This window comes from Oncorhynchus gorbuscha, linkage group LG01 (assembly GCF_021184085.1).
Source record: "Oncorhynchus gorbuscha isolate QuinsamMale2020 ecotype Even-year linkage group LG01, OgorEven_v1.0, whole genome shotgun sequence".
In the NCBI taxonomy this organism is placed as follows: Eukaryota; Metazoa; Chordata; class Actinopteri; order Salmoniformes; family Salmonidae; genus Oncorhynchus; species Oncorhynchus gorbuscha.
Genome location: NC_060173.1, coordinates 32,519,761 through 32,546,306, shown reverse-complemented (window position 1 = coordinate 32,546,306; position 26,546 = coordinate 32,519,761). Strand labels below are relative to the sequence as shown.

The following is a 26,546-nucleotide window of genomic DNA, read 5'->3' as shown; positions in this document are numbered from 1 at the left end:
TAACAACACCTGCGCAGGATCGGTATATCCGAACATCACACCTGAGGGGCAGGTACAGGATGGCAACAACAACTGCCCGAGTTACACCAAGAACGCACAATCCCTCCATCAGCGCTCTGACAGTCCTCAATATTCTGAGAGAGGCTGGACTGAGGGCTTGTAGGCCTGTTGTAAGGCAGTTCCTCACCAGACATCACCGGCAACAACGTTGACTATGTACAAAAACCCAGCGTCGCTGGACCAGACAGGACTGGCAAAAGTGGTCTTCACTGACGAGTCGCAGTTTTGTCTCACCAGGGGTGATGGTCGGATTTGCGTTTATCGTCGAAGGGGCGAGCGTTACACCAAGGCCCGTACTCTGGAGCGGGATCGATTTGGAGTTGGAGGGTCTGTCATGGTCTGGGGCGGTGTGTCACAGCATCATCGGACTGAGCTTGTTGTCATTGCAGGCAATCTCAACGCTGTGCGTTACAGGGAAGACATCCTCCTCCATCATGTGGTACCCTTCCTGCTAGCTCATCCTGACATGACCCTCCAGCATGACAATGCCTCCAGCCATACTGCTCGTTCTATGCATGATTTCCTGCAAGACAGGAATGTCAGTGTTCTGCCATGGCCAGCAAAGATCCTGGATCTCAATCCCATTGAGCACGTCTGGGAACTGTTGGATCGGAGGGTGAGGGCTAGGGCCATTCCGCCTAGAAATGTCCGGGAACATGCCGGTGCCTTGGTGGAAGAGTGGGGTAACATCTCACAGCAAGAACGGGCAAATCTGGTGCAGTCCATGAGGAGGAGATGCACTGCCGTACTTAATGCAGCTGGTGGCCACACCAGACACTGACTGTTACTTTTGATTTTGACCCCCCCCCTTTGTTCAGGGACACATTGTTCCATTTCTGTTAGTCACATGTCTGTGGAACTTGTTCAGTTTATGTCTCAGTTGTTGATTCTTGTTATGTACATACAAATATTTACACATGTTAACTTTGCTGAATATAAACACAGTTGACAGAGAGGACGTTTCTTTTTTGCTGAGTTTACATGGTAAAGTTGATAATTTCATAACGAGGCCACCAATCCCTTTTGCAAGGCATGCCCTTAGCGTGAGGAGAAGCTCACTCAGTAAAAACTTCCAAATGGTCAAAACCAACTGGTTTTGAGATGGGGGTGAAATCCAAAGTTGTGCTACATATTCATTGGCTTTGCCACAGCAATGATTTTTTACAGTCAATATTAATACATGACGAGCCCAAACACTTAATCTGCAATAATTCCAAGTTAATCAGTGGGTGATGTTGATTTCAGAACCAAAGTGGAGGGACAAAAACATATGCTTCATTGCCACGCTGATAGTGGTAGTGGGGTAGTATATGCCTAGGCTCCCTTATGGCTCAGGTCAGATGCCTTCATAGTACATAGAACATAGATATACAGAATTTAAAAACACTCGCACGCACACACACACACACACACACACACCACACACACACACACACACACACACACACACACACACACACACACACACACACACACACACACACACACACACACACACACACACACACACACACACACACACACACACACACACACACACACACACACACACACACACACACGGAAAGAGAGGAGTCTGCTTCGACAGATCCAGCTCAGAGAGGCCCAGCTCTCCATCAGCAGACAATTTCAATTTAGAATTTAAAATGAATGTGTGTATGCAACAATTGTTAACTCATTGAATCTTTTCCAGCGAACCCAATTGCATCAAATTGTTTCAAACTAAATTGTATCTCATCAGAGCCCATGTGTCTAGCTAGATACGTATCGAATCGTCTTGAAAGGGAAATATTCACATCCTAAGAATATGCATCAGGCTTTAAAATTAGGTTCACAAACAATGAGAGGAAAAACCATGAGGATTTTAGGTCTATGAAGACACTCTGTATAGATGTTGTGATCTAATTTTAGATCTTAAGGAATTGTATTAATACGCTGTGATATGATTATTCAAATTTTTTAGCATCTTTAGATTTAGAGCATAAGACAGTTGTTTTGTATGTTTGTCACAGGTAGTATGCAGTATTTAAATAGCAACTAAGATGAGATATATTATTAAGATTATTATTATTTGTAGTTATTTTTTTTATCAACACTGTTATTTTTTTTCAGGTGAAGGAATGGCTCTGTCTGACCTGCCAGATGCAGAGAGCACTTGGAGCAGTGGGACCCCCAGGACCTCCCATGATGAAATCCCAACCGTTGCCCAGCATAGTCTCTACACCTGTTGCACTTCAAAAGGAGAATGTCACACCTGCTGCATCTCCAAAGCCGACTCCAGCTCCAGCTAAACCCCAGAAGGAGGAGATCCCAGTACCTGCGGCTGGCCAACAAGAGATCACTCCACCCACTGTACCTCAGGAGACACCAATTCCCGCTGGAACCCCAGCACCAAATGCAGACAAAAAGGAGGAGACCCCACCACTAGGATCCTCACAAAATAAACAAGCTTCACCTGTTCTGGCTGAGAAGGAGAATCAAGAACCTATAATTGTACAGAAAGCAGAGGAGAAGAAAGCAGCGCATCCCCAGAAGGCCAATGTCCCCCCATCAGTACATGCCAGCGTGGACAAACCTCCATCAGCTCCTCCAATGGGAGCAGCATCCTCCCAACCAGTTCCCAAAGCAGGCCAATCTTTTTGTCCACTCTGCAAGGTGGACCTCAACATGGGCTCCAAGGACCCTCCCAACTACAACACCTGCACAGAATGCAAGAACACTGTCTGCAACCTCTGTGGATTTAACCCCATGACACATGAAACAGAGGTAAGACTGCAAAATATGTTAATTACATTTGATTATATGTATATTTCGCAGACTCTCATATTTGCTATGCATGCTTAAAAGGACTCTGTCATAGAATATGCCATATTCTCTGTAATCCCCAATACCATGTTGAGCAGGTGTAATTATTCAGTAGATGTTAACCCCATAGGCAAGTAGCAGAGGCAATGACTGATGAAGGTTGATCGCAATTTGTTCACTAAACTGTTGTATTATCCATCCTCAGACTAGTTATGTTGCTTGTCTGGAGAAAACAGGTCTTATTGTCTTGAATGGGTTTAGCTCAAACAAGATACAGACTATTTAGATTCAGATTTCCAATATAGGTTTTTTATTGTCTTACATTGAATGAAAATTAGTCAGAGGTTGTAGCACATCATTGTTAGATATTGTACCCTTTTCTTGTGCTTTTCTTGTGCTGTGATAACACACTGGGCATAGACTTCAATTCAACATCTATCACACGTTGGTTCAATGTGGAAACAGCATTGATTCAACGACTGCGTGCCCAGTCGGAAGTCATTTGTGAGGCTGTAGTCTACTCAATCTCTTGTTTCCTGATATTGTGACTCAGTAACAGTGTAGGTCTCTACAAGGTATTTGTGGTGATTTCACCTGCAAATGTCTAATAATAGCAGGCCTGTTCAGACCGCTCACAGCAGTTCACCCAGCTGCTGGGTACTGATGGAGGGATGGAGGCCTTCAGGGCTAGGGCTGGAAACATGAATGCTATCTGCTCTGTAAAGTCAACCTACATAATAACAGCCCATAATCCACCCTGTGTTCTCAGTGCTGCTGTGTTTCACTCAATACTTACTTTAGTAATGGGAGTCTGAAAGGATCGAGCTACAGGTAACTGCCAAAATAAAGGAAACACTTGAGTAAATGAAGGATACAAAGTAAACAACAAGAAGTATATGGACATCCCTTAAAGTTAGTGGATTCTATTTCAGCCACACCTGTTGTTGACAATTTTATAAATTCAAGCACACCGCCATGCAATCTCAATAGACAAACATTGGCAGCAGAATGGCCTTACTGAAGAGCTCAGTGACTTTCACCATGGCACCCTCATAGGATGCCACCTTTCCAACAAGTCAGCTCATAAAAGTTCTGCCCTGCTAGAGCTTTTTCGATCAACTGTAAGTGCTATTACTGTGAGGTGCCACCGTCTAGGAGCAAAAACGGCTCAGCCGCAAAGTGGTATGCCACAGATGCTCACAGAATGGGACCGCCGGGTACTGTAGTGCGTAAAAATGGTCTGTCCTTGGTTGCAACACTCACTATTGAGCTGCACATTTCCTCTGGAAGCAACGTCAGCCCAAGGACTGTTCGTCTGGAGTTTCATTAAATGGGTTTCCATGGCCGAGCAGCCTCACACAAGCCTAAGATCACCATGTGTGATGCCATATGTCAGCTGGAGTGGTATAAAGCTCGCCGCCATTGGACTCTGGAGCAGTGGAAATTCGTTCTCTGGAGTGATGAATCACGCCTCACCATCTGGCAGTCCGATGGACGAATCTGGGGTTGGCGGATGCCAGGATAAAGCTACCTGCCACAATGCATAGTGTCAGCTGGAAATTTTGGTGGAGGAGGAATAATGGTCTGGGGCTGTTTTTCATGGTTCTGGCTAGGCCCTTAGTTTCAGTGAAGGGACATTTTTATGTTACAGCATACAATGACATTCTAGGCGATTCTGTGCTTCCAAATTTGTGGCAACAGTTTGGTGAAGGCCCTTTCCTGATTCAGCATGACAATGCCCACGTCCACAAAGCAAGGTCCATACAGAAATGGTTTGTTGAGATTGGTGTGGAAGAACTTGACTGGCCTGCACAGAGACCTGACCTCAACCCCATTGAACACATTTGGAATGAATTGGAACGCAGACTGCGAGCCAGGCCTAATTGCCCAACATCAGTGCCGATCTCACTAGTGCCGACCTCACTTAGCAATGTTCCAACATCTAGTGGAAGCCTTCCCAGAAGAGTGGAGGTTGTTATAGCAGCAAAGGGGGGACCAACTCCATATTAATGCCCATGATTTTGGAATGAGATTTTTGACGAGCACGTGTCCACATACTTTTGGCCATGTATATTGTATATTGTGTATATTGAAAGTGGGATGCTCATTATTTTGGCTACCATATCTAAAAGAAAGAGATCTCAGTGACTTTGAAAAAGTGGTCTCAAATGAGCATAGTATTTCCAGATTTCTATAAAATATGACCTATACTTATTTACAATATGAGCAAAATAGTTTTCCTTCCAAATTAGTTTTATTAAGTATGTTAAAATGCAGCTCTTCTTTGTTGGAATGGTGTGGACGTTCCCCAACAACAGAGTGATGTGGGCATATACCATTCAAAAAAAATATTCAGGTGAGTAGGCTGCTGATTGGCCAGCTCATCCTCCTCTAGACTGCTGATTAGTCAGCTCATCCAGACTGCTGATTGGCCAGCTCATCCTCCTCTAGACTGCTGATTGGCCAGCTCATTCTCCTCAGGAGTATGACATCATATTCTATGAGGAAATAGCAAGCATTTTTTAAACTGTCTGTTTGACATACAAGTTTGAGGTGGGGTTTTTTTAAGTGTTTTTTTTCTCCAATGAATGCTTTGGCCACAAATACGAGTATAGGATGAGTCAACAACATTATTTGGGTATTTATTTAACATAATATTAACTTTTAAAAGGGAGATTTTCACTGGACAGTGATTGGCACCCGTTCCAGCCAATAACAGACTTGTGTATAAAAAAAAACTACTGACAACATAATAAAATGTGCTGCCAAGTTCATTCTCCCTCCGGGCCAGAACAGTTTAGAGGTGACAGAATATAGCATTTTTACCTCCTGCCCTTTGACATGTTTTGAGAGACTGAGATGGATTTTAAAGCATGAGACCTCTATAGATGAGCGACTGAGCCCTGCATTGGAAATGTGTGGTGAGATTGCCTGGATTGCCTGGAGAGCTGCCCAGATTATGCATTAGCACTGAGGTCTAAGTGCAATGGCTCTATGTAACCTTTATGAATATAATTTATTGTTTGAGGGTCCTCAAACAGTATTTAAACGATTCTCTAATGTCGGACAGCTGCCTGCCGCTTCCTGGGACATCCCTCTCATGGTAAGGTCTCAGTGGATGTGACATAATGTCTCAGCCTTGGCGTTCCGGCAGCAATAAAACTTTATTAAAGTGATTGAGAGTTGTGCAACAGCATTAGTGAGATGGGATCTGCTGCTGTGGCTGGCTGGGGACTTTCCAGCCTCCATGAGAGATGGCAGGGCCCTGTAATATGCCAATAAACAGAGGTGAGCTGTAATAATTCCAACACAACACAGCAGCCTGCAGCAGCAGCACGTGTCCCATGCAGTCATCACTGGCTCTCTGCACTTCAACAGTTCTCTTTAATTCATTTGGCTTATAGCCCCACACGTGTGTTGCCTGCTAATAGTGGTGCATTGGCTTTCTGTCACCAACACACTGACACGGGCTAGCTAAGGGCTGGGACGTTGGGTGCTGCTCTCACTTCGGTCACCTCTGGGTTAACTAAAGTAGGCTAGTGTTAATTAGGGAACTCCCTATTTCCAGGCAGGTAATGAATAGTAGTTATATTACAGCTTCCATTACAGTGTTTCTCATTGGTTGTTTATTCTCAGGTGTGTGAGCATGCGTGATTGAAAGACTGGGTCAAACCCCAACACTTAACATGAGTGAATATGAATAAAGTGACTCGGTCTATTAAAAAGTGGTCAGATGAAGCAGATGCTAAACAACAGGACTGTTTTGCTATCAGACTGGGACATGTTCCGTGATTCTTCCGATGGCATTGAGGAGTACACCACATCAGTCACTGGATGTATCAATAAGTGCATTGAGGACGTCGTCCCCACAGTAACTGTACGTACTGTACATACCCCAACCAGAAGCCATGGATTACAGGCAATATTCGCACTGAGCTAAAGGGCAGAGCTGCCGTTTTCAAGGTGCTGACGTGATTAAGACCTTTAAACAGGTCAACATACACAAAGCTCCGTGGCCAGATGGATTACCAGGACGTGTCCTCCAGGCATGTGCTGACCAACTGGTCAGGTGTCATCACTGGCATTTTCAACATTTCCCCGATTGAGTCTGTAATACAAACATGCTTCAAGCAGACCACCAAGGTCCCTGTGCCCAAGAACACAAAAGCAACCTGCCTAAATGACTACAGAGCCGTAGCACTCACGTCCGTAGCCATGAAGTGCTTTGAAAGGCTGGTAATGGCTCACATCAACGCCATTATCCCAGAAACCCTAGACCCACTCCAATTTGCATACAGCCCCAACAGATCCACAGATGATGCAATCTGTATTGCACTCCACACTTCCCACCTGGACAAAAGGAACACTTATGTGAGAATGCTGTTTGTTGACTACAGCTCAGCGTTCAACACCATAGTACCCTCAAAGTTCATCAAGCTAAAGATCCTGGGACTAAATACCTCCCTCTGCAACTGGATCCTGCACTTCCTGACGGGCCGCCCCCAGGTGGTGAGGGTAGGTAGCAACACATCTGTCACGCTTATACTCAACGCTGGAGCACCCCAGGGGTGCATGCTCAGTTCCCTCCTGTACTCCCTGATCACCCACGACTGCATGGCCAGGCACGACTCCAACACCATCATTAAGTTTGCTGACGACACAACAGTGGTAGGCCTGATCACTGACAACGACGAGACAGCCTATAGGGGGGAGGTCAGAGACCTGGCCGGGTGGTGCCAGAATAACAACCTATCCCTCAACGTAACCAAGACTAAGGAGATGATTGTGGACTACAGGAAAAGGAGCACCGAGCACGTCCCCATTCTCATCGACGGGGCTGTAGTGGAGCAGGTTGAGAGCTTCAAGTTCCTTGGTATACACATCACCAACAAACTAGAATGGTCCAAACACACCACGACAGTCGTGAAGAGGGCACGACAAAGCCTATTCCCCATCAGGAAACTAAAAATGATTTGGCATGGGTCCTGAGATCCTCAAAAGGTTCTACAGCTGCAACATCGAGAGCATCACTACCTGGTACGGCAATTGCTCGGCCTCTGACTGCAAGACACTACAGAGGGTAGTGTGTACGGCCCAGTACATCACTGGGGCTAAGCTGCCTGCCATCCAGGACCTCTACACCAGGCGGTGTCAGAGGAAGGCCCTCAAAATTGTCAAAGACCCCAGCCACACAAGTCATACTGTTCTCTCTACCACCGCATGGCAAGTGGTACCGAAGTGCCAAGTCTAGGACAAAAAGGCTTCTCAACAGTAAACAGTAAACAGTTCTCAACAGTACCCCCAAGCCATAAGACTCCTGAACAGGTAATCAAATGGCTACCCGGTCTATTTGCATTGTGTGCCTCCCCCTACCCCTCTTTTACGCTACTGCTACTCTCTGTTCATCATATATGCATAGTCACTTTAACCATAACTACATGTTATGCCTCAATCAGCCTGACTAACCGGTGTCTGTATGTAGCCTCGCTACTTTTATAGCCTCGCTACTGTATATCACCTGTCTTTTTACTATTGTTTTATTTCTTTACCTACCTATTGTTGACCTTTTTTCCACTATTGGTTAGAGCCTGTAAGTAAGAATTTCACTGTAAGATGTACACCTGTTGTATTCAGCATTTCACTGTAATATGTACACCTGTTGTATTCAGCATTTCACTGTAAGGTCTACTACACCTGTTGTATTCAGCATTTCACTGTAAGGTCTACTACACCTGTTGTATTCAGCATTTCACTGTAAGATGTACACCTGTTGTATTCAGCATTTCACTGTAAGGTCTACTACACCTGTTGTATTCAGCATTTCACTGTAAGGTCTACTACACCTGTTGTATTCAGCATTTCACTGTAAGGTCTACTACACCTGTTGTATTCAGCATTTCACTGTAAGGTCTACTACACCTGTTGTATTCAGCATTTCACTGTAAGTTCTTCTACACCTGTTGTATTCAGCATTTCACTGTAAGGTCTACTACACCTGTTGTATTCAGCATTTCACTGTAAGGTCTACTACACCTGTTGTATTCAGCATTTCACTGTAAGGTATACTACACCTGTTGTATTCAGCATTTCACTGTAAGGTCTACTACACCTGTTGTATTCAGCATTTCACTGTAAGGTCTACTACACCTGTTGTATTCAGCATTTCACTGTAAGGTCTACTACACCTGTTGTATTCAGCATTTCACTGTAAGGTCTACTACACCTGTTGTATTCAGCATTTCACTGTAAGGTCTACTACACCTGTTGTATTCAGCATTTCACTGTAGGAGGTCTACTACACCTGTTGTATTCAGCATTTCACTGTAAGGTCTACTACACCTGTTGTATTCAGCATTTCACTGTAAGGTCTACTACACATGTTGTATTCAGCATTTCACTGTAAGGTCTACTACACCTGTTGTATTCAGCATTTCACTGTAAGGTCTACTACACCTGTTGTATTCAGCATTTCACTGTAAGGTCTACTACACCTGTTGTATTCAGCATTTCACTGTAAGGTCTACTACACATGTTGTATTCAGCATTTCACTGTAAGGTCTACTACACCTGTTGTATTCAGCATTTCACTGTAAGGTCTACTACACCTGTTGTATTCAGCATTTCACTGTAAGGTCTACTACACCTGTTGTATTCAGCATTTCACTGTAAGGTCTACTACACATGTTGTATTCAGCATTTCACTGTAAGGTCTACTACACCTGTTGTATTCAGCGCACGTGGCAAACACTTTGATTTAAAGGATAATGAGGTATTATTGTTTGGGATTCCTCATATTATAGCCATATCATTTAAAAAATGATAAATAGTCTCCACATGGGAGTATGGCACTGCTCTGATGTCAGTGTTCGTACAGTGGGCTAGCTAGCCGATTCACAAGCGTTCCAATGTAATAACATGTCATTTCTCAGACCTCTCTTAGTCACACAACTGGAGGCCTTTTCTAAAGGTCATCTTTTGATGCTAATGCCGTTTTAATGAGATGCCGGGTTATTTCCCACTAACCTCCACTGGCTGGACCAGAATACCACCAGATTAAACCTGAAAGCAGTTTGCATTTAATGGAAACTCAAAGTTGCTGCTGCATTATTGATTTTTTATGTCTGCAGCCCATTTAATATTGTTTTGTAATGGTTGCATTTTAGGTAATCGATGATCATCAGTAATTGTCAGTATTTGTTGCAAGTGACGTACTGAATTAGCTACATACAGTATTAGTATTTGTGTGCTACTTGGTAGCCTGTTCCCTCATGTCCCTGGATATTGAATCTCACTAACAGGGCTATGAGAGTAGACCTCTGTGATACTGTGGATATTTACGACAAGGCTCAGCCTAACTCACACATCATAATGGAGAAATAATTCTTCATCTGATCGACTTTCCTCTTACATAAACGACTTTGCTTCTTGTGTCTTTCATGCACAGAAGACAATTCAGCCTGAGGTAGAGGTTGGGAGAGGGAATGCACAGACGATGCTTACTTAGTACCTCATCAACATGCCTGTGTGAAGGCAGAGTGGCATAAATTGCTTTGCCTTAACATTGATGGCTGGGAATTTGTGTAACTGCAGGGGCAGCTGACATCCACATTGTCATAAGATTTTTTTTACACCTTTATTTAAGTAGGCAAGTCAGTTAAGAACAAATTATTATTTACAATGACGGCCTACCCAGGCCAAACCCTACCCAGGCCAAACCCTACCCCGGCCAAACCCTACCCCGGCCAAACCCTACCCAGGCCAAACCCTACCCCGGCCAAACCCTACCCAGGCCAAACCCTACCCAGGCCAAACCCTACCCAGGCCAAACCCTACCCCGGCCAAACCCTACCCCGGCCAAACCCTAAACCCTACCCCGGCCAAACCCTACCCAGGCCAAACCCTACCCAGGCCAAACCCTACCCAGGCCAAACCCTACCCCCCTACCCAGGCCAAACCCTAATCTGGACGACGCTGGGCCAATTGTGCACCGCTCTATGGGACTCCCAATCACGGCCGGTTGTGATACAGCGTGGAATCAAACCAGGGTCTTTCGTGATGCCTCTAGCACTGAGATGCAGTGCGTTAGACCGCTGCGCTACTCAGGAGCAATACTGCATTGTGCTTTTCTTGAGCTTCAGATCTTTCTCTGCTTTATTATAGTATTCATTTTATTCGAATTGACAAATGCTGTCAAAGCCTTTTTATCCTCTACAGGAGAGTAATAAGCTGTGTTCTGGTTGGAGAGGAGAGGGGGATGGGGAGGCGTGGGAACAAGAGGGGGCAAACACCCTCAGCAAGTCTGTCCATTTCCCTTCCTCTCTCTCTTTCTACTCCAGCTGTTCTTCTCAAAAGCCTGAGTGGATGTTTTCTGTTATCTAAAACACACGTGTTCCCTCCATCGGTCTGTTTACAGCTGTTTTCTATTAGACCACTACTACCTAGTTATAATGTTCCATACAGGGTTATAATGAGCATGGCCCAGGACGTATTGCTGGTTGGCAGTCTCATAGTTGCTACGGATGTGCTGGCACCACCATTAGCCTTTGTATAAAATGTCAGTACTATAATTTTTTATTGGAAAAAAGGACTTCCAAATATGTAAACAACAACAGCAATCTGTCATTCATGGTATCGCGACTCACGGTCTACGGCTACCATCCATGATTAGAAATCGCACACCTCATAATCTATAGCCCTATCTGTAGGGAGCAATCATCACACCCACCTCCAAGGTTATGAAGCAAGGTTTTTAGCTTTAACTGTGGTACATTTTCTCTACTCTCTGCTAGGCCTGTGTAAATGTGTAGGTCCTGCCCTGGCCCAGGCTGTTGCTGTGGTGATACGGAGAAACCCCTTGGTGCACCGAGTGACGGTGTTAAAAATAGTCCCTCAGAGGCCAGACCAAACACAGCTTACCTGCTACCGCCTCCCTCCTTTCAACCCTTCTTCACAGGCTGTGTGTTTCACAGGGTTCGAGCCACTCTTTTATCTACGTTTTTAACCATTGCACTTTTTTTGCAGCGTGTTTGTATTGAAGATCAAGACTTCCAATATTATTTTATTTTTTACTCCTGAGGCTGAATGTTTCAAGTAATAATCTGCAGAGCAAGCTGGTTTAAATGTGCAATCTTACTTATGTCTTGGACCAGGTCTTCCCTGTAAAATAAGGTTTATGTCAATGAGACTAATCTTGATAGGCTACAGTTAAGGCTATGTAGGATTTCAACACTGCTGTACTTTCTACCTCAATTGATTCAGACTAAAATATGAGTTATTATAGGCCAGTTGATGGGTGTGTTGTGCTTAGGAGCAGTTCCTAGCTGTGACGTGCAACCCTCAAGCAAAAATATTCCTTCAAAATGGGAGAGTGGTGCGGCTTGCTATTTTGACAGTGGGCTTGGCTGTCAGTTGGAGGAGAGGGAATCTCCCCCTAGAGACCTGTCCCCATTAATGCACTCATAGTGCATCTCTCTTTCTTTCTCTCGCCGTCTCCGCTCTCTATTCATCTTTCTATCTAGTCTATCAATCTTTTCTATCTTTACCCCTCTATCTCTCTCTCCCTCTCTCATTCTCCCTCTTTCTCCCTCTCTCATTCTCCCCCTCTCTCCCTCTCTCGTTCTCCCCCTCTCTCCCTCTCTCGTTCTCCCCCTCTCTCCCTCTCTCGTTCTCCCCCTCTCTCCCTCTCTCGTTCTCCCCCTCTCTCCCTCGCTGTCTACCCGTCTTCAAAGGAAAGTTTGTTGACGTGTCATCTGTCAGATTTGAGAGAGAAAGCAGGGCCCGGGCTCTTCGTCTTCAGAATGAAGCACTCTGCTTATGGCAGATTAGTGGGTCAACACTCTCTATTATCAGAGGGCCAGATTGATGAGGAATGTGAGCACTGCAGGGGCTGCTGAAAGCACACTATATTAGCCAGCTACAGGCGTTGCCAAAGGCAGCTGCCAGGCAATCAATAAGGAACTTACAAGCATGAGCTTCTGCAAGAATAGAGGTTCTCTGATAACCTGAAATATACAGCCTCAAACACAACCCACCGGCCTTTTGTTCAAGTCACCTCACAGATGGCATGATATCAGACGTAAATCTCCAGTATTTCTGTATGCCCTTTGCCAGGGGACTTGGTTGGCACACTGTGTGCTTCTTAACAGAGTAATGCAACCAAGCTATTGATATTGTTGTGATAATGCTGACAAGTAAAAAAATATATATATATGCTTGGTTACAGCAGCAGTGTGTTGGTTTATAGGCTCTCTGGTTTACAGGCTTACAGGTTTACAGGCTCTCTGGTTTACAGGCTTACAGGTTTACAGGCTCTCTGGTTTACAGGCTCTCTGGTTTACAGGCTCTCTGGTTTACAGGCTTACAGGTTTACAGGCTCTCTGGTTTACAGGCTTACAGGTTTACAGGCTCTCTGGTTTACAGGCTCTCTGGTTTACAGGCTTACATGTTTACAGGCTCTCTGGTTTACAGGCTCTCTGGTTTACAGGCTCTCTGGTTTACAGGCTTACAGGTTTACAGGCTCTCTGGTTTACAGGCTTACAGGTTTACAGGCTCTCTGGTTTCATATTTGTTTTCAAGAGAATTATTTGCTGCTTTGCACACCTGAGTTATTTGATATCATTGACTATGCTGTAGTTGAATAAGTTTGATGTGGGGGGGGGGTATAGAATTGTGTGGCTTTTTCTCTGAGACATGCTATCACATTGCATCTACAATGAACAAAAATATAAACACAGCATGTTGGTCCCATGTTTTCCATATGCACAAAAGCTTATTTCTATCAGATTTTGTGCACAAATGTATTTACACCCCTGTTAGTGGGCATTTCTCCTTTGCCAAGATAATCCATTCACCTGACAGGTGTGGCATATCAAAAAGCTGATTAAACAGCATGATCATTACACAGGGGCAACCCCTCTTTTACACTGCTGCTACTCTCTGTTTATCATGTATGCATAGTCACTTTAACTATACATTCATGTACATACTACCTCAATTGCCCGGCCAACCAGTGCCCCCGCACATTGGCGAACTGGGCTGCATTGTGTCTCGCCACCCACCACCCACCAACCCCTCTTTTACGCTACTGCTACTCTCTGTTCATCATATATACGTAGTCACTTTAACCATATCTACATGTACATACTACCTCAATCAGCCCGACTAACCGGTGCCCGTATGTAGCCTCGCTACTGTTATAGCCTCGCTACTGTTATTTTTCGCTGTCTTCTTACTGTTGTTTTTATTTCTATACTTACCTATTGTTCACCTAACACCTTTTTTGTACTGTTGGTTAGAGCCTGTAAGTAAGCATTTCACTGTAATGTCTCAAAAACACCTTTGATAATTCTTCATTCAATACTGAAGGATTGTCACTTGTACTCATGCTTGGGTTAATTCATCTGTATGGGCAATGAACCATAATACATTATGCTCACATGCAACATATACTGTACAATACACTGACAAATACCTGTTGTATTCGGCGCACGTGACAAATAAACTTTGATTGGATTTGATTTTAATAAAAGGCCACTATAAAATGTGCAGTTTTGTCACACAATACAATGCTACAGATGTCTCAAGTTTTGAGGGATGTGCAATTGGCATGCTGATTGCAGGAATGTCCACCAGAGCTGTTGCCAGAGAATTTCATGTTCATTTCTCTACCATAAGCCACCTCCAACGATGTTTTATAGAATTTGGCAGTGTGTCCAACCGGCCTCACAACCGCAGACCACTTGTATGGCGTTGTGTGAGTGAGCGGTTTGCTGATGTCAACATTGTGTATAGAGTGCTGTATGGTAAAGGTGGGGTTATGGTATGGGCAGCCATGGGCAACAAACCCAATTGTATTTTATCGATGGCAGTTTGAATGCACAAAACTACCGTGACGAGTTCCTGAGACCCTTTGTGAGGCTCATTTTGTTTCGGTGTCTGTGACCAACAGATGTATATATGTATTCCCAGTCATATGAAATCCATAGATTAGGGCCTAATGAATGTATTTCAATTGACTGATTTCCTCATATGAACTGTAACTCAGTATAATCTATGAAATTGTTGCATGTTGCGTTAATGTTTTTGTTCAGTATAGAATAATAAAAGAGTGTGTGATTCAGTGTAGAGCTCAGCAGATATACGGTGGTGGTGTTATAGCTCTGGTATGGTGTCCCTGTGTGTCAGAATTGCATCTTCATAAGAGCTGTCACTGTGAAGGCCTTGTTAATCCAGCTCTGAGACTATGCCTGCATCCCCTGCTCCCCCTGCACAGCTCCCCTGTTCCCCCTGTTCTCAGCACAGAGCTCCTGCTCAAACATATTTAATTAAAGGAATTGATGATGGTATGCCCAGGACTCAAAGGTCTCTGCTCGAGTGGAAACCTAGTAACAGCCATATCATTACAAGGTTGACCTCTGGAAATATTGTGTCTTCGACTCTGACACACATGTAGCGTGATCCTTTTAGACTTCCATAGGTTTGTGTTGACATTATGTGCTGCCGAAGTGTTTGTGAAATTGTAGTTGAAAAGCATTACAACTTTATCTCGTTTTACAGATACAAGTCATCTGTAATATTTTGGAGGCTTCAGTTTGGACTGAGGCCAGTATGCCACCTGGAGAGATGTGAGAGACTGGTCCATATTTAGCCAGGGAGAGGGACTGGGGGACAGGGTAGTGTAGAGAGAGGACAGGGGGAAAGGGTACTGCAGAGAGAGGAGAAGGATTTGTATACAGGGTACTGTAGATATGCTGTTCAGGTACACAGAGTGAGCTGTTGTTTCATCTTCCTCCACTATTTCCCCCACCACCCCTCCCAAGTGTGTCCTGTCACAAAGCAACAAGAGGTGAATGTAGAAGAAAACAGAAAATGGAACCTTATCTGTTTTTAATGAGTTATGCAAATGAGTTTGTGGTGTAGTTCATTTACAAACCAAGGACATTTTAATCTGAGATGTACGTTTGTGGCGGGGGGATAAAATGATTAAGCATAACATGATGATTTCACCTTGAGTTGAAACATGTTGTGGGTGAAGACAGTGCTGTGGTAATTTAAAAGGTGAATATGCTATTTTACTCTGATGAGAGACAGTGATTCAGTCATGATTATGTTGTTATTTATGAGCCACTGATTTTCAGGTAATCAAAAGAGCACACTCAATTACCTTTATAAAATATCTGATATAATGTAACTGCTAGCATCCCCATTCATATTCAGTGACAAGCTCCTCCATTGGCAGATTGGAATTCACCTACTCTTAAACATCAACAGGATAGCTTACTGAATGCCTCTTTCACAAGGGTTTTGATTCATGCGTATGGTTTTATTCTATTTCTATTAATAGTTTCCTGCGTCTCTCAGCACCAATCTACCGGTCCTGTGTCTCTAATGAGGCTATTGTGTTGGCGTAAGAGGTGATCAGAGAACCAGGAAATGTCAGAGCTTCTGATGACCAATTAATTGCCTGATGGGTGACAAGGCTCCTCTGATTAGCATATGTATGAGCTCGAAGCCACATGCTTGTTCGTGCTGATTACATCCTCACACAGACCAATGGAGGATGGAGAGAAGTGGGGAGAAGTGGAGTGGACGGGGCTGCCATTCAGTGATGACTTAGACAGGATATTCAAACCAAACTGTCAGTTTTATCTTTTAAACAATATTACGAGTTCTTCATTTACAGATCTACAAAAAATACTGATTATGATTGCTGTCTGAATACTTTGATGCTGTTTGACGAGAGAAGCCATATTCATGTTATATGAAGCTGTGGTCGTATATTTAGTAGGCATAGCTCTACACTAGAGCTTAACAGGATTGGCTGGGAACTGTGATCGGTTATCAGAAGGCAGCGAAGAATCATGTGTTATATACCATACATAAAATCAACGATACAATGAGCATAGAAACGATAACAGGAAACATAAAACAGTTAGGCTACATCCTCAGTGTAAAGAAATGGATAAGAATTCCATTTATCGTGCATCCTTTTTTAAATTATATTTTTTCTGTATGGTATGGTTTCAGCATAGACAAGTGGTCTTACTGACAGAGCAGTAAGCCTGAGCAGGGCCGGCTCTAGCCTATCAGAGGCTCTAAGCATGATTTGGTTGGGAGACACATGCTTTTAGTGGCTCCCCTCTTTACGTCGGAGAGAGAAATGTACGTTTTAAAGTGAATTTCCTGCAATTCTACACAGTATGCCATAGGGCGTAGAGAAACTGTTGCAGTTTTAAATAAAGTTTCTGCAGTTCTGCTTATTTTGTCATGGGGCAGAGAGGAAATGTTGCTATTTTATAAGACATTTCACGCAATTCTACACATTTTGCCATGGGCAGATGTTTTGTTGTTGTTGCAGTTTTTAATAACCAAGTTTTCAGCAGTTCTAAACATTTTGCCATGGGGCGGAGATACCCCGTGGCAAATACCGTATATCAGTGTATTTGGAAATATCCACGGGATGGTTTTTCAATATCGTTGAAACTATTTATTTTAAGTTTAAAAAATATATATATATATTTGTAGCTACTTTGTAAGTAAATATCTGCAGTCAACTTGTGCAATATGTTAGGAGATTCTGTGTTCACCTGTAACATTATTTTACATTTGACATTTTTACAGCTGACCCAGTCACGTGTTTGTTTGTAAGAAGCACAACATGAGACAGATGAGTCCAGCTGTGTTTCTTATATTTTATATTAGAAGTCAACTGTGTTTCTTTGCTTCAATAGATTGATCAGGGACATGCAACTATAGTTTTTCTTCCCTGAAACTACATCAGTGCATCACATTAGACAGAAAATAGCTTCATTTTCATCTTTCTGGGTAGATTGATTGCATTTGCTTTCTCTATCAAATTGGTTGGATCATTGTATTTTCCTTGCCAGTCCATCTCTGCTACCGGACAGCTAAGCTGTTTATCTGCGTAACAGCAAAAGAAAACAGAAATACAACAGGCTTGTCCTTACTGGGGTCAATAATATTAATATCGAAACCCTGTCCAGTTGGGTTTCAATATCCCTCCCAGCGTTGGAGGGCTCTGCATATCAGATCTTGCTGCTCCAGACAAAAATCAGATCTGGCCAAAACCAGGTTCAAAGAGTCACCACCCAAACAATTTTTCAAGAGTGTCCCGGCCAAGATAGGCAGCACCAAGTCATTACAAAAATTACCACCACCCAATCTATTTTTCAAGAGTGTCCCGGCCAAGATAGGCAGCACCAAGTCATTACAAAAATGAGAGACAAACAACATGAAAAACTACAAGTAATCTAAAAATCTAGTTAAACCATAAAATTCACAAGAGTATAACAAAATCAAAAACAGCAAATTAAAAACATTGACAGGTCTGGGAATCATTCTATTTTTTGCATTGTCTAGGGCTTTTTGTATTGTCTAGCTTTTTGTAGGTCTAGGTGATTTGTATGTCTATGGTGGCCTGATATGGTGCCCAATCAGAGGCAGCTGTTTATCATTGTTTCTGATTGGGAATCATACACTGCTCAAAAAAATAAAAGGAACACTTAAACAATCCAATGTAACTCCAAGTCAATCACACTTCTGTGAAATCAAACTGTCCACTTAGGAAGCAACACTGATTGACAATACATTTCACATGCTGTTGTGCAAATGGAATAGACAACAGGTGGAAATTATAGGCAATTAGCAAGACACCCCCGATAAAGGAGTGGTTCTGCAGGTGGTGACCACAGACCACTTCTCAGTTCCTATGCTTCCTGGCTGATGTTTTGGTCACTTTTGAATGCTGGTGGTGCTTTCACTCTAGTGGTAGCATGAGACAGAGTCTACAACCCACACAAGTGGCTCAGGTAGTGCAGCTCATCCAGGATGGAACATCAATGCGAGCTGTGGCAAGAAGGTTTGCTGCGTCTGTCAGCGTAGTGTCCAGAGCATGGAGGCGCTACCAGTTGACAGGCCAGTACATCAGGAGACGTGGAGGAGGCCGTAGGAGTGCAACAACCCAGCAGCAGGTCCGCTACCTCCACCTTTGTGCAAGGAGGAGCACTGCCAGAGCCCTGCAAAATGACCTCCAGCAGGCCACAAATGTGCATGTTTCTGCTCAAACGGTCAGAAACAGACTCCATGAGGGTGGTATGAGGGCCCGACGTCCACAGGTTGGGGTTGTGCCAGAGAACACCAAGATTGGCAAATTCGCCACTGGCGCCCTGTGCTCTTCACAGATGAAAGCAGGTTCACACTGAACAGACGTGACAGAGTCTGGAGACGCCATGGAGAACGTTCTGCTGCATGCAACATCCTCCAGCATGACCGGTTTGGTGGTGGGTCAGTCATGGAGTGGGGTGGCATTTCTTTGGGGGGCTGCACAGCCTTACATGTGCTCGCCAGAGGTAGCCTAACTGCCATTAGGTACCGAGATGAGATCCTCAGACCCCTTGTGAGACCATATGCTGGTGCGGTTGGCCCTGGGTTCCTCCTAATGCAAGACAATGCTAGACCTCATGTGGCTGGAGTGTGTCAGCAGTTCCTGCAAGAGGAAGGCATTAATGCTATGGACTGGCCCGCCCGTTCCCCAAGACCTGAATCCAATTGAGCACATCTGGGACATCATGTCTCGCTCCATCCACCAACGCCACGTTGCACCACAGACTGTCCAGGAGTTGGCGGATGCTTTAGTCCAGGTCTGGGAGGAGATCCCTCAGGAGACCATCCGCCACCTCGTCAGGAGCATGCCCAGGCGTTGTAGGGAGGTCATACAGGCACGTGGAGGCCACACACACTACTGAGCCTCATTTTGACTTATTTTAAGGACATTACATCAAAGTTGGATCAGCCTGTAGTGTGGTTTTCCACTATAATTTTGAGTGTGACTCCAAATCCAGACCTCCATGGGTTGATAAATTTGATTTCCATTGATAATTTTTGTGTGATTTTGTTGTCAGCACATTCAACTGTGTAAAGAAAAATGTATTTAATGAGAATATTTCATTCATTCAGATCTAGGATGTGTTATTTTAGTGTTCCCTTTATTTTTTTGAACAGTGTATTTAGGTAGCCATTTTCCTTTGGTGTTTGTGGGATCTTGTCTATGTGTAGTTGCCTGTCAGCACTCGTTTGTATAGCTTCACGGTTCATTTTGTTATTTTGTTCAGTGTTTCAGTCTTTAAAATAAATAAGAATAAGAATACCATGCTGCGCCTTGTTCCGATCCTTTTAACGAACGTGACAATATCAGGGCCAGGGTTAGGTTGCACCTGATATCAACGAAAGAAGAATAACTAGGCACCTTTGTTTAAGAGTTCCTGCAGACAAAATGTCAAATGGACGGGAGAGCTGTAACGTCGTTCTTCGTTTGTGGAAAGAGAGTCGGACCGAAATGCAGCGTAGTGGTTACTCATGTCTTTAATGAAAGGAAAAAAGCGATACATGAAATAACTATACAAATACGAATACAACAAACGGAACGTGAAGCCTATTACAGCCTATCTGGTGAAACTACACAGAGACAGGAACAATCACCCACGAAATACAAAGCGAAACAGGCTACCTAAATACGGTTCCCAATCAGAGACAACGAGAATCACCTGACTCTGATTGAGAACCGCCTCAGGCAGCCAAGCCCATACAACACCCCTACTCAGCCGCAATCCCAATAATGCAAAAACCCCAATACGAAATACAACATAAACCCATGTCACACCCTGGCCTGACCAAATAATTAAAGAAAACACAAAATACTAAGACCAAGGCGTGACAGAACCCCCCCCTAAGGTGCGGACTCCCGGACACACCTCAAAACCATAGGGAGGGTCCGGGTGGGCGTCTGTCCATGGTGGCGGTTCCGGCTCGGGACGTGGACCCCACTCCATTAATGTCCTAGTTCCTCCCCTTCACGTCCTGGGATAATCCACCCTCGCCGCCGACCATGGCCTAATAGTCCTCACCCAGAACCCCACAGAACTGAGGAGCAGCTCGTGACTGAGGGGCATCTCGGGACTGAGGGACAGCTCGGGCTGAGGGGCAGCTCGGGACTGAGGGGCAGCTCGGGACTGAGGGGAGGCCCGGAACTGAGGGGCAGCCCGGAACTGTGGGGTAGCCCGGAACTGAGGGGAAGCCCAGTACTGAGAGAAAGTCCAGTACTGAGAGGAAGCCCAGTACTGAGAGGAAGCCCAGTACTGAGATGAAGCTAAGGCAGGTAGTAGGCTCCGGTAGATCCTGGCTGGCTGGCGGAACTGGAAGATTCTGGTTGACTAGCAGATCTGGAAGATTCTGGTTGACTGGCAGATCTGGAAGAGACTGGTTGACTGGCAGATCTGGAAGAGACTTGTTGACTGGCAGATCTGGAAGAGACTGGTTGTCTGGCAGATCTAGAAGATCATGGCTGACTGGCGGATCTAGCTGCTCTATGCAGACTGACAGCTCTGGCTGCTTCTTACAGACTGACAGCTCTGGCTGCTTCATGCAGACTGACAGCTCTGGCTGCTTCATGCAGACTGACAGCTCTGGCTGCTTCATGCAGACTGACATCTCTGGCTGCTTCATACAGACTGACAGCTCTGACTGCTCCATGCAGGCTGGCAGCACCTTGCAGACTAGCAGCTCCTTGCAGACTGGCAGCTCTGGCTGCTTCATGCAGACTGACAGCTCAAGCTGCTCCGAACAGGCAGGAGGCTCCGGCAGCGCTGTAGAGAAGGAAGGCTCTGATAGCGCTGAACAGGCAGGAGACTCCGACAGCGCAGGAGGGAAGGAAGGCTCTGATAGCGCAGAACAGACAGGAGACTCCAGTAGCGCAGGAGGGAAGGAAGGCTCTGGCTGTGCTGAACATGCGAGGCGCACAGAAGGCCTGGTGCGTGGTGCTGGAACTGGTGCTACAGGATCGAGGACACGCACAGGAAGCCTGGTGCGGGGAGCTGCTACCGGAGGACTGGTGTGTGGAGGTGGCTCTGGATAGACTGGACCGTGCAGGCGCACTGGAGCTCTTGAACACCGAGCCTGCCCAAGCTTACCTGGCTCGATGCCCACTCTAGCCCGGCCAATAGGAAGGGCTGGTATGTGCCGCACCGGGCTATGTACCCGCACTGGAAACACCGTGCGCTCCATAGCATAACACGGTGTCTGCCCGGTCTCTCTCGCCCACCGGTAAGCACAGGGAGTTTGCGCAGGTCTCCTACCTGGCATAGCCATACTCCCTTTAAGCCCCCCCCAATCATTTTTTGGGCTGCTTTTCGGGCTTCCTTGCCAACCGTGTTCCCTCGTATCGTTGGCTCCTATCTCCGGCTGCCTCTGCTCTCCTTAGTGCCTCCACCTGTTCCCATGGGAGGCGATCTCTTCCGGCCAATATCTCCTCCCAAGTGTAACAACCTTTACCATCCAACACGTCTTCCCATGTCCATTCTCCGAATAATTCATCCTCCTTTTGCTGCTCCAGCTGTCGCTGCCTGTTTATACCAGCGCCCATCCGCTTTAGCCGGCGTGTCTTTTTTTCGACTCCATTCGCCTATAGCCCTCTTCGCACTGTTCCAGCGAATCTCAGGCGGGCTCCTGCACTCTCTCTGGGTCGGCCACCCACCTGTCGATTTCTTCCCACGTCGTATACTCCATGCCTCTGCTATCCATAACGTCCTCCCTTTGCTGTTCAAGCTGTCGCTGCCTGTTAACACGCTGCTCGGTCCGAGTGTGGTGGGTGATTCTGTAACGTCGTTCTTCGTTTGTGGAAAGAGAGTCGGACCGAAATGCAGCGTAGTGGTTACTCATGTCTTTAATGAAAGGAAAAAAGCGATACATGAAATAACCATACAAATACAAAAACAACAAACGGAACGTGAAACCTATTACAGCCTGGTTGACTGGCAGATGGTGAAACTACACAGAGACAGGAACAATCACCCACGAAATACAAAGCGAAACCAGGCTACCTAAATACGGTTCCCAATCAGAGACAACGAGAATCACCTGACTCTGATTGAGAACCGCCTCAGGCAGCCAAGCCCATACAACACCCCTACTCAGCCGCAAACCCAATAATACAAAAACCCCAATATGAAATACAACATAAACCCATGTCACACCCTGGTCTGACCAAATAATTAAAGAAAACACAACATACTAAGACCAAGGCGTGACAAGAGCACATTGTCAGATTTACTCACCCAGCGACAATGTTAGTTTTCTCCAGAGATCAGTAAAGTCAGTGCACAAAGCAATACCACGAAAATTGTCATTTTCTCTGACAAATGTAAAATATAGAGGCCAAAAAAGGTAAGGGGAGTGAGCGACAGCGTGTATGTATGAGTCTGAATGTGATTATTTGCGCGTGTGAGTAGATTGGGTGTTGAGGTCGATTGAGAGAACGGGTTGGGGATTGTTGAGCTGCCACGGACAGCCAGGCGAAGAGCAAAAAGGAGCAGCTTGGACAAGACCCTCCGCAGATGAAGAAGGAACTCAGGCCAGCCAGAGATAGGGTTACTTTGGTCAACTGCCGAGTTGAGGAGGACCTGCGATCTTTACACCAGCAAAAACAAAATAGTTTGCACTACACAACAAGGAAGTTACTCAGCCATAAATAAATAGGTTATTAGTAGGTTAAAATGTACTAGTCACAGACAAACGACTTGATATGCTGCCATCTGGGATTTGCCATCTTGGAGTCTGACAACTAAGTTAGGAAAACGCCTGTATCTTTTTCGTGACTGGGGTGTAATAATACACCATCCAAAGTGTAATTACTAACTTCACCATGCTCAAAGGGATATTTCATTTTTACTAATAGGTGCCCTTCTATCCGAGAAAACGTCCCTGGTCTTTTGTAGTTGAATCTGTGTTTGAAATTCACAGCTCGACTGAGGTACCTTCCAGATAATTGTATGTGTGGGGTACAGAGATGAGGTATTCATTTAAAAAATTATGTTAAATACTGTTATTGCAAACAGAGTCCATGCAACTTATTATGACTTGTTATGCAGATTTTTACTCTTGGTATAACAAAGTGGTTGAATACTTATTGACTCAAGACATTTCAATTTTACTTTTTTATTCATTTGTAAAAATTTCAAAACATAATTCCACTTTGACATTATTGGGTATTGGCGCCATCTGGGAAGATGGCACCGACAGAGAGGGCTGCCTCCCTTCTAGTTATTTGGAAACTTTGCTGTATTTAGTATTGTATGTATTATTTCTTACATTGTTAGCGCAGACAATTGTATGTGTTATTACATACAGCCGGGAAAAACTATTAGATATCAGAGCGACGGTAACTCACCAGCACACCAACATTACGACCAGGAATACGACTTTCCTGAAGCGGATTCTTTGTTCGCACCACTCAGGGCAATTGAACTGATTCCAGAGGCCGACCCAAAACAATGCGGGCTGAAAAGGGGTACTTGGAGTGTGCACACCACCCACACTTCTGAGTATATTACTCACTAATGTTCAGTCCCTGGATAACAAAGCTGATGAGATCAGAACAAGTGTTTCTTTCCAGAGAGACATCAGGGATTGTAAAATACTGACTCCTGTCAGAGTCGGTGCAGCCATCTGGATTCTTAGTTCACCGCACCAACATGAATTAACAGCTCTCCTGGAAGAAGAAGGGCGGGGTTGTATATTTCATGATTAACGACTCATGGTGTAATTGTGATAAAATACAGGAACTGAAGTCCTTTTGTTCACCCAACCTAGAATCCCTCAAAATCAAATGCTGACCGTATTATCTCCCAAGATAATTTACTTTGATTGTAGTCTATAGCTCAGCATTCAACACCATAGTACCCTCCAAGCTCTTCATGAAGCTGGAGGCCCTGGGTCTGAACCCCGCCCTGTGCAATTGGGTCCTGGACTTCCTGACGCGCCTCCCCCAGGTGGGGAAGGTAGGAAACTACACCTCCACTTCGCTGATCCTCAACACTGGTGCCCCACAAGGGTGCGTACTCATCCCTCTCCTGTACTCCCTGTTCACCCATGACTGCACGCCTCCAACTCAATCATCAAGTTTGTTGACGACTCAACAGTAGTAGGCTTGATTACCAATAATGACGAGAAAGCCTACAGGGAGGAGGTGAGGGCTCTGGGAGTGTGGTGCCAGGAAAATAACCTCTCACTCAATTTCATCAAAACAAAGGAGATGATCGTGGACTTCAGGAATCAGCAGAGGGAGCACCCCCCTATCCACATTGACGGGACTGCATTAAAGAACGTGGAAAGTTTGTCGGCGTACACATCACTAACAAACTGAAGTTTTAAAGCAAGTTTTCTGCAGTTCTACACAATTTGCCATAGGCCAGAGAGGAAATTTTGCAATTTTATAACAAATGTCATGCAATTCTGCACATTTTGCCATGACTTATTCAGCGTCAATGATATCTAAGTGAGAGTGACTAACAAAGTCAGTGAGGTATGTGCCCTGAGTGTCTGGTTGGTATTCGGCCATGAGTTCTATAAGTTTAGAAAACTGGCTAGACTAATATACCAATAAAAAAAATTGATAATTGAGTAACTATCAGTGACTGACAAAAGTGGAGATAACTGCTGATGCACAACCACATGTTGAACTTGTACTTTGTGTATTCTATTATTCTAACTGTGAACAGTAAGTTGAGACCCCGAATTGTTAAAATATATATATATATTTGGTCGGGGGCCCCCTAGCGGACTCTAAGTGACCGCTTATGCTTGGAGCCGGCCCTGAGCTTGAGCTATTGTGTTGCAGTGAAGCTGAACACAATGTGAGGTTGGAAAGAGAGCACATCCATTTCAGTCTCTTAACAAAAGCACCTAATGGATCTGCTGCTGTCATAATTAGCTGACCTTGCTCTATGACCACATGCTTTCTGAAGTATTGAATCGTTTTGTCACCCCTGTTAGCTCGGGCATGAAATAGTCTGCTGGCAGTTACAATGTGATGTTATGGTAACACTTGTAAACACTTTATAAAGTATACATAACCTTTTCTAATATTGGAGTGCACATGGAGAGATTATGATATGTAGGTCATTCCGTGAAATGAGTGCCTTTTGCGTCCCTTTGATATTAATCGTAGACATTGTGCACCAATGCTATATTTTAAAAGCCGGTTATATTAATTGCGGTGCATTAAACCTGGAAAATTAATTAAAACTGCTTTTTGTTATATGAATAAAGGCTTTTTAAAGTGTCGATCCTTGCACCCTCTGACTTCTAGGAAGATTTTAAGCCACTTAAGCCCAACATTTCTCAAAATGTTCACCATTATTGTAAAGCCCTAGTTATTATTGTTGCTTTGACAAAGTCATTTCTGAAGATTGTTATTTATTTCATGTGATCAGTGATTCACTTACCTTTGTCCCTTATTTTAAGGTCAACCCTGTTACATGAATTGAACTCTCGCTTTAATGTGGTGAATCTATTCCTTTAAAAATAAAACATCAAAAGAACCAATGAACTTCTAATAGTAAAACCATAGTGTAAAAGCAGGTGAGCTGGTTCTACTCTTTTTGGCCATCTTGTGGTGTTTTGTGTTGGAAGAGTGAGCAGGACGAACATAACATGTCAACCCTGTTACTCATAGAGGCTAGAAATGTTACATTCTTTTTGTTTGAAGTTTACTTTCAATCGCTCTGTCACAAGGGTATTTAGGGCTGTTTTAAGATGACATCTTACAGTCAACCCAGTTACAGATGTCAGCTCTTAACTTGATCACTCTTTTGTCGGGGAGAATTTCCCTG

At 44.5% G+C, this 26,546-nt stretch overlaps 1 protein-coding gene across 4 annotated transcripts in view; it reads left to right on the top strand.

Moving 5' to 3' along the window:
- The window catches only part of LOC124036186 (protein piccolo-like), a 102,734-nt gene that overhangs the window by 1,605 nt on the left and 74,583 nt on the right, over positions 1-26,546 (top strand). For all 4 annotated transcript variants that reach the window (XM_046350458.1, XM_046350449.1, XM_046350439.1 and 1 more), the window contains exon 2: positions 2,173-2,826. In XM_046350458.1, the coding sequence (XP_046206414.1) occupies positions 2,173-2,826 (654 nt within the window). The remainder of the gene's footprint in view (positions 1-2,172; positions 2,827-26,546) is intronic.